The sequence below is a fragment of the Pelecanus crispus genome, chromosome 9 (assembly GCF_030463565.1).
Source record: "Pelecanus crispus isolate bPelCri1 chromosome 9, bPelCri1.pri, whole genome shotgun sequence".
NCBI classification, from domain to species: domain Eukaryota; kingdom Metazoa; phylum Chordata; class Aves; order Pelecaniformes; family Pelecanidae; genus Pelecanus; species Pelecanus crispus.
Genome location: NC_134651.1, coordinates 19,746,318 through 19,762,317, shown reverse-complemented (window position 1 = coordinate 19,762,317; position 16,000 = coordinate 19,746,318). Strand labels below are relative to the sequence as shown.

Sequence of the window (16,000 nt, the reverse complement as noted above, 5' to 3'; positions counted from 1 at the left end):
TGTAACATCTTTCTAACCAGAAGTAATCTATAAATAATATTGACTCCTACGGGTACACACAGTATATCCATAACCCATAGTAGGAAGAAGAGACTTTGCAAGCTACCATGCACTGACTAGTGAATAAATAGCCTAAGGGCAGCCAATCCATGCTGCAAGATCACACCCTACATGTACTGTACAGTACTTCATTCATCTGTCAAATTCTTAGTCTCTTTCTGTGCCCCAGTTCCCCATCTGGGGAAAAAAAAGGAAAAAGAAAAAAACAAGAAAAAAAGGAAAAAATAACAACACTGCTAATAACATAATATTCCAATAACATTCCTACCTCGCTCATTTTTTACATTAATAATATAAATAACATAAGCAAGATTGTAAGGCAGCAAAATACTGCAGGGACTGATTGCCTCAAATGGAAAATCCAAGCCAGTCATGAAGTGTTAGACTTTGCAGAAATTTGTTCCTATTGCCCACTATCCATCTCATTATTTAATTATCCAAACAGCTTCTGAAAATGAAATAGAAGTTGAAATTTGGTACGTTTGCTTTATATTAGCAGAGAACCTTTTATTTTCAAATTAAAATCCATTTTGATCCAACAATTGACACAGTCTGAAATCATACTTAATGCATGAGTGGAAGAATTAAACCACGCTGCTTGCTATTTCGTCATGGCTATCGAAAACCCATCATTTCGTTTTCTGAAGAAGTTTTCTATAGTTTGAAGTGTTCAGCAGCCAGTGCAATAATATAAGGACTACAAAGTATTATTTAGATTGATATATCAAATTGATCTCATGTTTTACACATTGTATTAATCACAACAGTTACCTCAATAGAATACTTACCTAATTCAAAAGAAGATAAAATATCTCTAGGATAACACACTCAATATCACCAAAGGAATAGGTTTTATACAAGCAACACCAAACCTCAGCTCATAAAATTCTCAAAAGCGAGAGGGGGAAAGCTGGTACTATAACATAACCTAGACGTTTAGTTTCTAGACAAGGACCAAGAAAGAAGACAATTTCATTCTTAGGGACTCTGATAAAAAAAGACCACAGGACATGAGCCATAGTTTGAGGCAGACACACAGTGACAGTTACTGAGATATAAAAAATTACAGCAGCCCTAACTATATTCTCATTACATCCAAATTAACGACCATCATGTGTAACAAGACCATCAAAGCTGCAAAGTCAAGGATTCAGAAGTTAGGAAATAAAAATTAGGGTTTTGTGCTCAATGTTAATGTGGTTCTTTTATGCATATGATTAGGATAGTAATTTTAAGTACAAGAACATATATGCTGTTTCCCATAGGACCTCCGCCTCATTCATGATGGATATATTCCATACTCTTTTCATCTTTTTCCTTAACCCTACTTTTTCTTTTACAGTGTCCTATGAATCTTTGCACTTTATACTAAATCCACACAACTGTAATGTTTCCCACAAAAATATTCCTTATCCGTAAAAAGAGAAAATACTGTTATCCTTGCCTTACCATAGAGAACTGAGGAAACAAAACCAAAGCTAAAAATCATTAAATATCAATTACCGTGAAAAAAGCCAAACTTTAATTTTTTGCAGGTTTCAATTGCTTTCTAGTATTTGGGTTGACCTCTCTGTTGTTCATGCACTGGTGGGTTTTTTGATAGAGTATCTCTACAGGCAGCTGCAGGTATACATTTTGAGACAACTGATGTTAAGCCTGCCTGGCCAGCTGTTTTGCCAGACAAGACCATCTCTCTGAGTTTGTAGCCCTCTTAAGATATTATGGACTACAACAGTATCAGCAACACAGTCTGCATCAAGGTTACATAGACTTTCTTTAGATGGATGCCATCAATTATGGTAGCAACGAGCAGCAGAGAGAATATCAGTGGCTGATCTTACCTTTGCTCCAGCTCAATGCTACTTTGAAGTCACTTATCCAGCCTAGAATCTCACATAAAGGCTTTTATGTGACAATCTCATAATGCAACATTACTTGCTGTTTCTTAACTTAACACACACAACTAGCATCCAGTTTGGCCATACTACTTAGTCAAGGTCAGTGAAAGAGGTCCTACTGGGATAAGACTGGGCTAAAAGAGCACTGGTTTTTAAATGCTATCTTTCTGTTGCATCTTCCTTGTTACCACTTTCCCATCTCTGCTTTGAGCTTGCTGACTTCTTTTTTTGCAATTTCCACACAGGTTTTACACCATTTGAAAACTGACTCAGTATCTTTTTATTATAGCAGTATTTCATTCAGTAGGTATTCTGCATATATTAATTTATTTCTCCTGACAGTGGTTTGCCTGCTTTCTTCTGTTTCTACCAATATTTCTTTGGCCTAGTATTCGAGAGCTCTCCTTTTAAGTACTATTTTCTTTACCCAGTGACAGTTATACTATTCATCTTGCATCTGAACGTGCATAATTTCTGAGGACTGACCACTCTCTTCCACGGTAGTCTCACTTGCTCTGACCTTGTTGTCTCAGAGAACTTTGCACCTTTTGTTTTCACTTTTGTGTAAATGAGTCTCTGCTACCTTCTAACACCAGTTCTTCTAATGTTAAAGAACTGTAGACACCGTTTTTGCCCTTATTACAGCATTCCTGCGTAAAAAATGTAGTACTGTTACAGCCAACGGGTTCAGGAATCTGACAAATAAAATGCATCAGTTTAGTGGTTTTATCCCTAAGATACTATTTCCTCTACACGGTCACCGTCAATCTGACTTGAAAACAGGGGATTTTTCCCTTTCTCTCTATACCTGCCAACTTGCTCTCACCAGTGCTTGAGATTTTAGAGCCAAGGGGATAACGTCTGTGATGATGTACAAGATCTTTGACACTGAACGTATTGCTCTGCTCTTCCAGAGATGTGTTCTTGCTGCTAGTACCTAACTTTTGGGAACAGCAGCCTCTGCTAACTAGCTTTCACAGTAGATTTCATAGGGGGTTGACAGTAGCCTCTACTCTCATGACTGTAAAAAGCAGCTATTTCACACAAGTCTGTGGTTAGCTTTATGCTCATGACAGGCTTTAGATTTGTATCTTGTAAGTAATCCTAAATAGATTTATATACATATATTGTATTGTTGTACAGTTAAGTTGGTTTTGTGTTACTTCTAATGTTTAATAAAACCTGTTAACGCAGAATTTCCTATACAGCATTCACGAACCCTACAGATAAGGTAAGATCATTGTGGCTGGCCTGGCCAACATACTTTCTAAGCTTGCACCATCTCAGAACAGCACTTTATTTGGCGAGATGTTATGTTGGACATGCAGTACTTTTGGCGATAGCATAAATGCGATAAACTTTACATACTGCCAACACTTGACAAATCACACTTCCATTCAGAAAACCTTCACATCATGCTACGCTATGTGGAAAGCCTGGGGAGAAACATTTCTTACCGGTTTACATTTATGCAGTGGGCAGCACTTTGCCCCTTCTGTAATCAGCCGCTTGCTCTTCATTAAGAAAACATGCGAGGGAGAGGAAAGGACTGCTGAAAGGAAAACACTCCCCTCAGCGCCCGGGGCAGCGGCGGGATGGCGCTGAGGGCCCGGGCTGCCGCCGGCCTCCCGCGGCACCGCCGCACTCACGCAGCCAGCGCTGCCGCCTCCCACCTCGCTCCCGCCCCGGTTTAACCGACCCCTTCTCCCCGCCGGGGCTCGACAGGCGACCCCAGGCCGCGTCCTTGCTCGGGCGATGTCCGCGGCTGGCCCGGCCGGGTGCCCGGCCCCGCTCCCGCCGCGCAGCCCCGAGGCCGCTCGGGCGGCGCTCACCACCTGCGCCCTTACGGCGGCGCGGGAGAGGCGGGCGGGACGGGGACAGCCCGCTAACCCGGGGCACCTCCAGCTGTGCCGGGACGGGGCCGGCCCCTCAGCGAGCTGCCCCGCCGCGGCAGGCGCCGAGGCCAGGCGGGACGGCCCGCGACGAGCGCCGGGTACCGCCGCCCGGGGCTGCCCCTCCGCGGCGCTCACCTCAGCTCCCGGGCGGGAAAGCCCCCGGCTCCTCGCTCACTCCATGCCCGCTGAGGGCGGACGGACGGACGGCGGCTGCCAGCGGCGCCCGAGGCAGGCGACGCGGCGGGGAGAGGAGAGGGGAGGAGAAGGGGGGGCCCGGCCGGCCCCGCCCCGGCCGGCGCCGGCCCCTGTTCCCACCCCAGGGCGCCGGGAGCGCCGAGGCGGGTGCGAAGCGGCAGCCCCCAGGCCAAAAGCCGCCGGCGGGCGGGGGCCAGAGTCCGAGCGCCCCGGGCCGAGCTCCGCGGGACGCCGCGCAGGCAGCGCCGAGCGCGGGGATGGCCGGCGGGGGCTGCCCCGGCCGCCTGGCGCCGCTGCTGCTGCTGCTCGCCCTGCTCTGGCCGGGCCGCTCCGCGGCGGCCGAGGTGAGTGAGCGGGGCGGCGGGGCCGGGGCGGGACGGCGGCGCGGGGCCACATGAGGCAGAGCGGGGCTCGGCCCCCTCTGCCAGCGCACGGCGTGTCCGCCTTGGCAAGTTGTGAGGAAGAAGAGGTGAATTTCTTGTGTTTAAAGCGATACGCCTCGCCCGCGTCGGGTGTATCGCGGCCGGGCACGGCGAGGTGAGGTCCCGTTACCCCTGCGCTGCTGCCAGGCGGGGACAGGTGAAGGCGGGGAGGCCCCCGCGCAGCGCACCTCGTCCCCGCTCGTCCCGGGCGCGAAGCAGAGGCGCGGCGTGTCGGCGGCCCAGCCGGCGGCTGGCAGGGCGGCTTCCCCCGCCGGCAGCTGCGGGGCTCCCCTCGGGGGCTGGGGGGCCGCGGTGCCGCCGGGCGCGGAGGCCTGTCCCGCCGCAGGGGGCGGTGGCTGCGGCCGCAGGGACGGGGCGGTGGTGGGGCTGCGGGGCGGTGGTGGGGCTGGCTGCTCTCGGGGTGAACACCGAGAGCTGCGCTTCTGGGCCGCCTGTGCTGCCTCCGTTACAAACTCGCTGTACAGTCTGGCTTTCAGGTTTAACGCTGAGTGCGCATCACCGTTTGGTCGGTAAATTCTCCTAGATCGTGTTGTAGCCCTCGCCGTTCCTTTCTCCCCTGTCTGGCTATAACATTCGGGTCGTACGTTCCCAACTGGGAGAAGAGCAGTCAGCTGTGAGGGTAACTGGGTCAGTGTAGCTCTCGACATTTCTGGCAGTTACCAAACAGAAAACTGCCAGTTTCAGTAAATTCTTGATAGACATCAAACACAGGAAACTGCCAGTTCCAGTAAACTTCAAGTTCTGTTTCTCCCGTAATAGTCAAGTGTTAATTTCTCCTTGCGTTTGTGAGTAAAGCTCTAACACAGTACATGAAAATCCTTTATTGCCTATCAAAACATTTTGCAGTTCACCTTTATAAGGAAAAATCTCATCTTCTACTTTGCTCTTGCTAAAATAGAGCCACATTCTGCTGAGGCAGACTAATTAGTAATAATGTTTCTTCTAAAATGTTGCAGCTCCTTCACTCACCCATTCTGGGGAGGGTGTCTGGAAACAGCATAAGCACCTCCCCAAACATGTTTTCTTTCATGGCACTCTAAGTAACTTGCAGTCAAGTTTAGTCATTTAACAAAGATCTAATTGTTTTATTTGTAACGGAATTAAAATACCTCTTAGTTCTTATGTAGAACAGAGGTACCAGATCTATTTGCAAAGTACACGTTTTCTTCAGAATTGTTTCAGGCTCTGCCTAGACCTGATCCTTACTCTAAAGCCAGATCTGGAAGATGAATAAACTCAAGACCTGCCTCTTCTACCCAGCTTGCTGTTCCGTATTCCATTCTTCTCCATCTGCTCATACCCCCCATCCATTGCCCTTGTTGCTGCTAAGATGTGGACGTTGTCATATATGCTTCTGGATGGCTGTTAGCAAGCGCAGGCTGTGTACCAGGAACTCCTCCCGCCTCCCACCACATGCACGCTCACACTTTTTCTAAGCCTCTGTTCTGGCTGTGTTGATCTAGTCATCCTGTTTCATGATTTTATCTACAAAGGAAGGGAAAAGGAGGTGTATCGACAAGTAAAACCCCACATATGGCCCAGTAAAACATTTCACCACTTTTTAGCAGCCTCAGTAGGATCGTAGAGTATTTGCCAGATTTGCAGGCTCATGCACCTTAGCTCATTAGCAGCTTTTCTGTTTAAGGTAGATCATGAAGCTCTGAGATACCAGTTTTCTAGAGTGTTGTCATTACTATGTCCTCGTTTACACTTAGGTCTTAAAGACAGAATTTGGGATGGTAAGAAGCATCTTCTACAGAAATCTTGCTGTTTAAGCAAAGTTTGAACACAATGTGTTGATTCGGTGGTGCTCTGAAAATTCAGTGGATCTCAAACGTCTAAGGTTAGTTTAAGCTAGATTTGCAAGAAAAAACTGAGATCAGTTTAAGATTCAAATGTCATAATTTCTATTCTTGTATGAAAATGCTGATATTTTCAAAAGAGAAAGTAACAAAATTTTCTAGATGATGGAGGAAATAAAAACTTTTAAAAAAACAATTTTATCTAAACTCCTAATTAAATATTAGTGGCTAATGTTAATTGACATGAAATGATTGATGACTAAATCATTGCACCTTGGCTGGACTGTCCATTGCAAAGAAATAGGTATTGTTTGTGTTTTTAAATTGTGCTACACTTTCATATGAAAAAAAAAAAATTATATTTGACCAGCAAGCAGTATTTTTGCTGTATGCATAAATTAAAAAATGTTTCAACATAGAAAAGTTTTAAGTGTATGTCTCTTACTAACACAATAAGTAGTTTATTCCCAAAGACAAGAAAGAAAATTATTAATTTGTGTGTGCTGCTCTTTATACAGCAAATTTTGGTCCTCACAGCCCTTCACAGAGTCCACACTTCCCTGCCCTTAGGAGGCTGAACTTTCTGGCACCTGCTAGGGAGTAGTATTATCTGCATTCTTGGCCACTGGCATGCTCTAATCACATCTTCTGAAAACTCAGCAGAAGTAGCATCTTCCCATGTCAGAGGCTTTTCAGCTTGCTTGATGTATTCCTTCACTCCAAATACCAATGTTATAATTTGTTGGATTTTCTCACTGTTCATTTAAATACTTTAGAAGAATAATAAAATTATTAATAAGTTTCCTCAGGGAACAAGATCGTTCTCATTCCTCATTTCTATTTTTTTCCTCTCAGAAAAAAAATTGATTTGCTTTCTCATTGTTTCATTTTGTTTAACAGCACCTGGAGTTGATACTGTCTTGATGCACATGTACAATCCAATTAATTCCCCTGTGTCCTGTCTTTTGATACCATCCATGTACTTCTTGTATGTCTCGAAATTAAACACTAATCTAAAAATGTTCCCTGAAATTTGCTGTTTCAAATTACACTAATAAGAAAAAATACCTTTGTCAACTTTATTAGTACTGAATTGATACTGCTTCTTAGTGGCATTGATCATTTTTATGATGGCATCACGTTAGCATGTGTTCAGAACAGGATAAAAGAGGGTTTCTACTTGAGCAAGATTACTTGATTGCAAGTTAGCTGCACCTCATGCTACTACCGTTTTTTGATTTGCATTGTAATACAATTGCAATATTGTATTAGCTCATAGGATAAAGTTAAGTGCTCTGTATTCTGTATTTGCTTCAGTCATTTCGTGTGTTTTCATCATGTGCTGCTGGTGAAGGAGGGGAGATAAACTAAGTGACTGTAAGGCTTGAGAAGATCTTTTTTGTATCCCCTTTCCCACTTATGCTTATTGTCTGTGACTAGATGCAAGTGTTCATATTTCCCAATTAATTTTCATTTTTTACAAATGTTAGAATATGCATGCAAATACTTCTAAACTAGTCTTTTCTTCTTCATGCAATTTTTTTTCCTCATTATATGCAAACTATATTGCTGTCTCAAATAGATCTTAATACATGGCTCTGGAAGTTAAAAATGCAGTGTTCTAGCCCAGCCATGAGCATCTCCAAGGCTGGTAAGAGTGGGATGCAGGCTGAATTGCTTTGGAATCAAAATGTTGGAGGGACAAAGTGTCACAGTGAGCATTTTCCTTCTCTGCTGGCCTTTGGAAGCACCCAGGTTCTTTGTCGCACAAGGCAGCTAAGAAGGGAAGATGTGCACCTGAATATACAAAAGAGAGTTCACTGAGCGTGTTAGGAAAACAAGTCCTTTGTGAAGTGCTCTCTTTGATTTGGTTAATATGATCCCAGCTCTGAAGTCAATGGGGGTGTTACTTTGATAATTAGGCCCGATTTATACTAGACTGTTCTGATCCTGATTGCCTCTATAATTAGTTGTAATTCAGCCATCATCTCCATAGAGAAACAGGCCAATGTCAGAGCCCTGCAGAGCAATGCTTTTCCTACTGGGCCAAGAGAGTTGGCATAAATTAGCAGAGTTGCCCTAACGTTTGCACATCAAAATTTATGGAGTTCTGCTGTCTTATACCACATGGAGGATTGCTCTGATGGCCATGAAATGTTAAGTGTGCTTATGTGTTTGCTGCATCATACAACTGAAAGAAGATGAACCTCCTTAGGTGATCTTAGTAAACACCTGTGAAAACTGAACTGTTAACACTTGATGTGTAGCCTTTCTCTAATAAATCTACAAGGTAAATACACATTTTAGCAAAACTCTGTAGTTCAAGTTATTTTGCTGACTAAATAATATCATTAACGTGATCAAAGTAGGCAGGCAGACACTGTTTCTTTCTTCATTGCTTTGCATTTCATAGACATATAACAGCTTTTTATTTTGAGAGCTGTGCTAGCAGTCTCTTCTGCAATACCTAGAGCTGATTTATCATAACATGTCTTTGAAACAAAATACTTTGCTATTAAATGCAACTAGTATGGGATGTCCGGTCATCTGTTTTACTGTCACATTCTCACCCTACCGCCTAACAAAGTAATACTAGAAGGCTCAGTATGTTGGCATGGATTACAGGAGCCTAGGAGGAAGGTGAAATACAAAAAGGCTTTTTTCTTCTTAACTGTTTACACCCCCAGTCTCTTGTGCACGCACTGAAAAGGTTCCATTTTGCCACACCTAGTATATTTTTAGTTCAATTTTCATTGTTTGTCTTTTATTTAACTTAGCAGTTTTGTGGTAGGGTACAAGTCTCACAGGTTTACACGTTTTCCATTTAGCCTGGTTCAGTGAAGGCTTTTTAACTAGGGCTTTATGTTGCATTTTTCCACAGATCATTTTGGACGAAGCTGCAAGAAAAAGTAACCTTTCTCCTTTCTCGCTGTCTTTTTTTTTTTTTTTTTTTTTTTTAAAAATCTGTGAAATCACAGAGCCTTTCAAAAAGGGAGAAACCAAAGCATGTGTAATAAGCTTTCTCTGAACAAGCTACTGTTGCTTTCATTGCTATTTGCACCACTTAACAGAAGATGCACACCAGGAATTTTATGAATATACAAATATACAGGCCTGAGGAGACAACAATTATAGTGAATACCATTCCCACACTCAACAGTTGGGAAGAAATATGAATTGTGTAATGCAATGCTAACCGTATTATGGTAGGTAAGCAAAAATTCACTAGTTTAATGGTGTGTATTCTTTGTTATTAGATTGCTCTTTTAAGATGAACCTCTGTTAGGAAGGAAGAGCACAGATGAATAAGCTGATTAAACACCCTTAAGAGTTTCCTACACAAAACAAAATTCTGTGGCCTGAATTGCCTCATCTTTTTTTTTTCCTTGTGGAAAGGAAGAATATTCATTTCTTTTGTCCCTGTGTCCTTTTCAAGGTCAGGAGAAGAAACCCACAAGGATGGGGTTTATGGGTCTGCCTTTGGAGATTTTACCTCTCTGAATATATCCTGAACAGTTTGGTCCAGTTTCTGAAGTCCTCATCACAGTGACTTCCACCCCAGTGAGATTATTTGTAGAGTGAGATACTGGTCATTATAAATATAAGTATCAAAATTTTCTGTGTTTTAGCAGAAGAAAGCAAACCATCATTCTCTCTGTTTAAAGGAGGAGTAATTCTGTATCTTCTCTTTATAGACCAAAAACAATTAAAAAAACACAAAAAAAAGATTCAGTTGAGAGCCTCAACTTAGTTTTCCAAAACTGCACACAGTATGCCAGCTCTATGTACATTGATAGTGAATAATTTTAGACAGCTTCTACAATGCAGGCCTTAGTGGTTATCACTGCAGAGCTCACAAACAATTTGAGTTTGTGAAAACTCAAGGTGGTGGTTTTTTTTTTTTTTCTCCCCCTAGATTACAACATTTTACCTGTTTTATCCTAATGCAATGATGATAACGTGCAGGCACAGTGAAGATTGCTAAGCCCTACTGTTCTCGCACTCCCTAATTCTTTACTGTCAGTGAGTTGGAGAGAAGGGGGAAGCTCAATATAATTAATTGTACTGTATCTGCTTGGACCAGAATATGGTTGGCACCAAGGAAGTTGCATGTGGAGCTATAAGCAAGATGGCAGAATGGTGTGCTTTCATAAGAATAGTATGAACAGCTATGTTACAGTAGTTTCTTGGAACTTCCATACAGACAGGCTTGTTTACAGCACAAAAGACATGCTATAGAGTAAGTATATCACAAAAAAAAAAAAAAAAAATTGCAGGGTATTTGATGGGTTTCCCCCCAATGACATAATTTATTCCATTTAAAGATAAGCAAGAGATACCAAAAGTTCTATGAAAATTTTGTTTCCATCTGTTTTATACTGTTTTACTTCAGATTTATGTTACTGGGTTTTTTATTGTGATAAATATGAGCAGTTACAATGAAGAGATTTGGCTAACACTAGAAAATTATTATATAAAGTTCTTGCTGAACAGGTTTTTGCTTTAAAAACAAAGAGAAAGTTTTCAAAATGGTTTCAATCTCTGAAGTGAAAAAGTTTTCATACAGATGTTCCCTTGACATAATAGAAAGTTGTTTAAATGTTCATCTACAGCAGCTTCTTCCATTTCTCCATACCAGTCATTTACCATAATAGGTTTGCAAATACCGTTATAAATATATCTTTATATTACATAAAAGAACAAATCCCTTCCAAAAGGACTCCTGACAATTTAAAATTAAGGATAGAAAGTAAGGAAATTCTTACCAAGTTCAGATAGACACGTTGTGTGTTCACATTGTGTGATCGCAAATTGTGTATCTCTTAAGTTAGACAAAAAATCCTGCTTCTGTGAAGTGTTATGAAGGTTTTTTCCTATGATCGTAAATGCTTAGGACTTCTCTTCTGCACCTCACACTGAAAGCAGCACATAATCAGTAATACAAGGCCTATGTCACCAAGGAGGGATATTGATTCAGTAGTTATTCCCTGAGCAAGGTTCCCATTACAAGTGTTTAATGGAGCTTATTCAACAACTGCACTGTCTGTAGCATAACAGTTGTCTTCCACTGTGTCCTTTGAGATCCGGTCTCCCTACATTAGACATTATTAACCAAGTTGTTTATTAGTTAAAGTTACAGGTGTATTTCCTTATAATGGAAAGTCAAAATGAAATAATTTTTGTCAGGTGCTAGGTATTCAACTGGTAGCAAAATGCAGTGAATTCTGATAGCATACATGGCTGTTACCAGGAGTCTTTTAAGGTAGGAATGTCTGGCTGCCTTCCAGTTCACAAGTGACTACACAATGTTTCAGGGTTTGGGAACTGACATATTTTCCTTCATCTCATCATCTCCTATTTCTGCTCTATGTTGTCTATACTTATTGAAGGCTTAATAATTTGGTTTTGTTGTACTGGTCCAGCAATCACTAAAAAACCACAAAGTTCTTCGTGGTCTTTGAGAATTTTAATGAATTCATGTTTGATGCTTAGAATGCATGAAAAACTTTTAGTACACAGATTGTAATTGTGAGACTGGTATTTTGTTTTGATAGCAATGTTTTGGAGTGAGGGGACTTCATTCTCCAGTACTTAGTACGCTACATGGTGATTTACAGTTGTGCAACGTGAGGAATATGCTGCCAGGGTCACGTATCTACTAACCATGTCTAGATAGAATTACTGACTGTGCTAGTCTAGCTAAGTATCCTAACACAGGTGCATCAGAGTTAGAAAAAAGATTTTCCTTATATAGCCTTTTCCACAGTGGGAACTTTTTTTCTATGCAGCTCTGCTCTCAGATCTTCTGCTTGAGCAGGTTAGGATAAATTTTCAAAAACATAACTGTGTCCAAGCTAGAAGCTTTAGCTAGCACCATGGTGTCCTTCAGAAAGTGCAGCATTTCACATCTCTGTGCAGCATACCTACCCCAACACAAGTCTGTAGTGCAGATAAGTGTTAAAGCAAAACTTTCCACTTACTGTAATCATAATGCTTACACCCACTTTTATTAGATGTAATAGAAAACATGTAGTAGAGAACATTAAAGAAATGGGCCCTTTGTAGTTTTAAGCACTATATTAACATCAACTATTCGAGCAATATTACTGTGTGTGCTCAGTTGTGGTATAGACACAGCTGGAATGTGTAAAGTGATTGCTCTGCACTGAGCTCAGGAAGAATTTAGAAATCTCAGTGTGTCAGCAGCCCTTGAAAATTCATAATCAAGACTCTTGAAGGAGCTGGCTCACTGATACGTAATTTTTAATAAGTGTTGGCATTTAAGAGAAATTACAGAAAACTGGAAATTAGCTAATTTGCTTCCACTTAGAAAGGGCCACTGTGATGACCTGCATACTTGTAAGTTGCTCAGGATACCATTAATGAGCAGAAAGATGGAAAAGAAAAAAAAAAAAAGCGGCATCACAGAAAAATAGATCTTGTCCAGTAAGTCTTGTTCCGTGTTTTGATGGAGTTCTAATTTAGTGATCCTTGAAGTTAGAAGATAAAGACCTAGTGGCAGGATAGGTGAGATGCTGATAAAAGTCAAGTTTAAATGAAGAATCAGGCTTGCATTTTTAAAAATGAGCCCGATCAGCTGTTAGAACCACCAATGAAGGAATGTGACAGCTTCATTACCCACTTAAGAGAAGACACCTGGGCTATTTTTACTGTCCAGAGTAATTAATGGGTATCATTTGCACTGCTTTTGATTCATCTTAAAATTCCTCATGTTGCAGAGTCATCTTTCATTTATGTTAACCAGGATTTACCTCTGGAATCAGTGGAGTTCACCCATGAAATTAAAGACCAATCAGGCCAAAAGTGTAAACGTAAGCCCCACTGCAGCCAGATTATTATATTCCTACAGAATACATTTAATTTCATCTCAGCTTTCATCTGAATGTCCTTATTACCCATCCTGTGTGGTCTTGATGTAGTCTTCATCTGAAATGTACTTAAAGAATACAGTGGCTTTTGCCTGCAGCAACACACTTTGCTGCCTCTCTGTCCCGAGTGCAGTATTTTTAATACAAATACGTATTTTTGAAATCATAGCTGACCTACTCTAATCTTCTCTGGATCTGGAAAAGCAAACAAATACTCTGACTGTTCTGTCATCATATATGTCATTCCAAAAAGAGATCAATGGAGAAATATTGGCTCATCACCCTCACTGGGTCATTTTGTCTATTACCCATCATCCTGCCTTTAGATCATTCCTGGTATGACTGTATTGCCCCACAAATGTGAGTGCCAGGACTCAAAGCCTGTGCTATTGATAGAAACGCCTATCATTGTTTGCTTTTTCCCTTACACTGATGCTTTGCGACATCCTTTGACATATTCAGGTTTGATAACATCCCTAAATACATTCTCTGACACTCTTCATATAACTAGCTCTATTGGCAAAGGGCTGTGAGCTATGTAAGATTCTCTCTGATACTGCAAATTAAGTTGCCGCGACTGCAGTGGTAGGAGTAGCAGTGCCATGCTGAATCTCCATTAAGCTTTGTGTAGGTGACAGTGTAGTCTGTAGTATATTATTTCTTCTTTCTTTCTTTGTAATTTCTTTAAGGGATTCAGTGAAGGAGAGGACTGGAACACTTCTTAAACAGATGCTGAACTTAGTCTCTGAATTGGGGGCAGGAAGCAGTCAGAGCCCCAAAGAATCCAATCCCATAGTCTAAGAAGGGCAATTCAGTGTGATAGGTAAGGTTGCACCCACTGAACAAAACGTTAACTGCTCCAGAAAATGTGCTTCAGCGTGTACAACTGTAATTATTTAAAGAACATAGAATACTTCTACTATCACTCAAAACACTTTTGAAAGGAGCTCCCTAATAAATTACTCCAAGAAAGTGTTGGGTTTTTTTAAAATTTTGGTTCATTGGTGAATTAATTTGATTTGTTATTCATTTGATGATCTGACTTTATCCTTTGGCCTAGATTTTTAGATCAAAAATCTAGTGCCATCTACCGTATCTAAATAGTTGAAATAAATATAGGTGATTACTACAAAAATCACAAAACTGAAAAACATGCAGTAAACCTGTGGTTTTGGTAATGCATTTACTTATGTATATGTTATTGTAAGGATTCTGAATAAACCATCAATAACTAATATTCAATTTCCTTATCTTATAACCTGGCAATATACTATTGTTCGTTATGGTCCTTTGATAAAGGAGCTGCAGGCATCTTTCAAGGATGTGGAAACATCCAGTAGTATAAGTGAGCAATGATTTTTTTGGTTCAAAGCTCCTTTGCGGAAGGCAGAACTAATCTTATGTAAAAATCATATGCCAAAACATTTAGTATTATCCAGCTAACTGACTGTGTAATGTAAAATCATCTTTGGTCTTTTCAGTTTAGTTTAAGGTGATATGCGTACACAAAAAGACCTAAATTGATCTGAAAGCCTACTAATGGCAAATTAAACACATTCTAAGCGTTCTGACTTCTTGAAGAGCAAAGGCTGGTTTTCTTTAAGTAGTTTAATAACCTTGTTTAGTTATGTAGCATCATAAGTTTCTACATGTTCATGAGTTTAACTTCACATTGAATTACCTGTGATCATAAGTTAAAAGAAAAAGTTTCTTCTGTGTTCATACATATCAAGTCTTCTGCAGATTATAACTATTATAGAAGAGTCATTTCATTTGGTGATTTATCTGCATGTTCTGACAACTGTGCTTTGCATACAAATACTGCAAAGAATCTGCCTCTAGCTTCTTTTCACAGGTAGAAATAAGGTGCAACTCCATGAAGGTCTATAGAATTATAGTGGTAAATAACTGGTACTAGGAAGATTAGAAGCCAGCTGTGGCTATTTCTCAGCTCTCCATGATCAGCCAGGATATGCTCCCAGGTCCATTGAAGAAATTCAGAGAATTTGGAATACTGTAAGCATTTTTTCCTCAGTAAACAGCACCTTTCCGGGACGCAGACATGTGTCTACTAGATCTGTAAGCTATATCTTTGCTTCAGCAGTTGAGAATGCCAAGTAAATGGGTCTCATAGTTTTTGTAGTTAATTTACAATTTTCATATGCAAGCCTTAAGAATGTGGTAACTTGAGTCACTCACCAGCCCCGTACAGCAGTAAAATGCAGTGCCTGCAATTTAAGACTACTTTTACTGTGTGCTGTATTTAAATCTTTCCTTGGGATGCTGAACATTGAACAGTTATCAGTTTTATACTGCTTAGCAGACATGTACCAATAATGTGTCACCTATTTTGAAGAGAATACTTTAGGATGGAAGGTAGTGTTATTGAATAGGGAACAAGAAAATCAGTTGTCTTATAGACTATTCCAAATTTATTTTGAGATATGTGTCACTTTATCCTCTGGTATTTATGCTTAAAGGCTTAAGATACCTGTTGTATAACTTGGCGGATTTAGATTATCCAGTGCCAAACTGATAGACCTCACCAAGAAAAAATCAGGATACTGTTCATTGTTAATTCTGCACTAGTGTTTATTCTTGTGTCTCTGGTGATAAAATCATATCGATTAAAATAATAATAAAGGTAGCACAGTCACATGGTTTCTGTTTTATAGGACACCTTTGTTTTCCAAATTTTTGATGCAGTACCACTTGCATTCTAGCCATCGGATCAGGGGAAGAAAGAGTCTTCTTTCAATATGCCAAAGAATTAAGTATTTAATGTTTGCAACTGTTCAACAATCTAGCTTGAAACAT

General features: G+C 40.8%; 1 protein-coding gene across 1 annotated transcript in view; it reads left to right on the top strand.

Moving 5' to 3' along the window:
• The first annotated feature begins 4,305 nt into the window (after positions 1-4,305).
• The window catches only part of COL4A3 (collagen type IV alpha 3 chain), a 64,189-nt gene continuing 52,494 nt past the window's right edge, over positions 4,306-16,000 (top strand). Inside the window, exon 1 of the mRNA XM_075716415.1 lies at positions 4,306-4,392. Within this exon, the coding sequence (XP_075572530.1) occupies positions 4,306-4,392 (87 nt within the window). The remainder of the gene's footprint in view (positions 4,393-16,000) is intronic.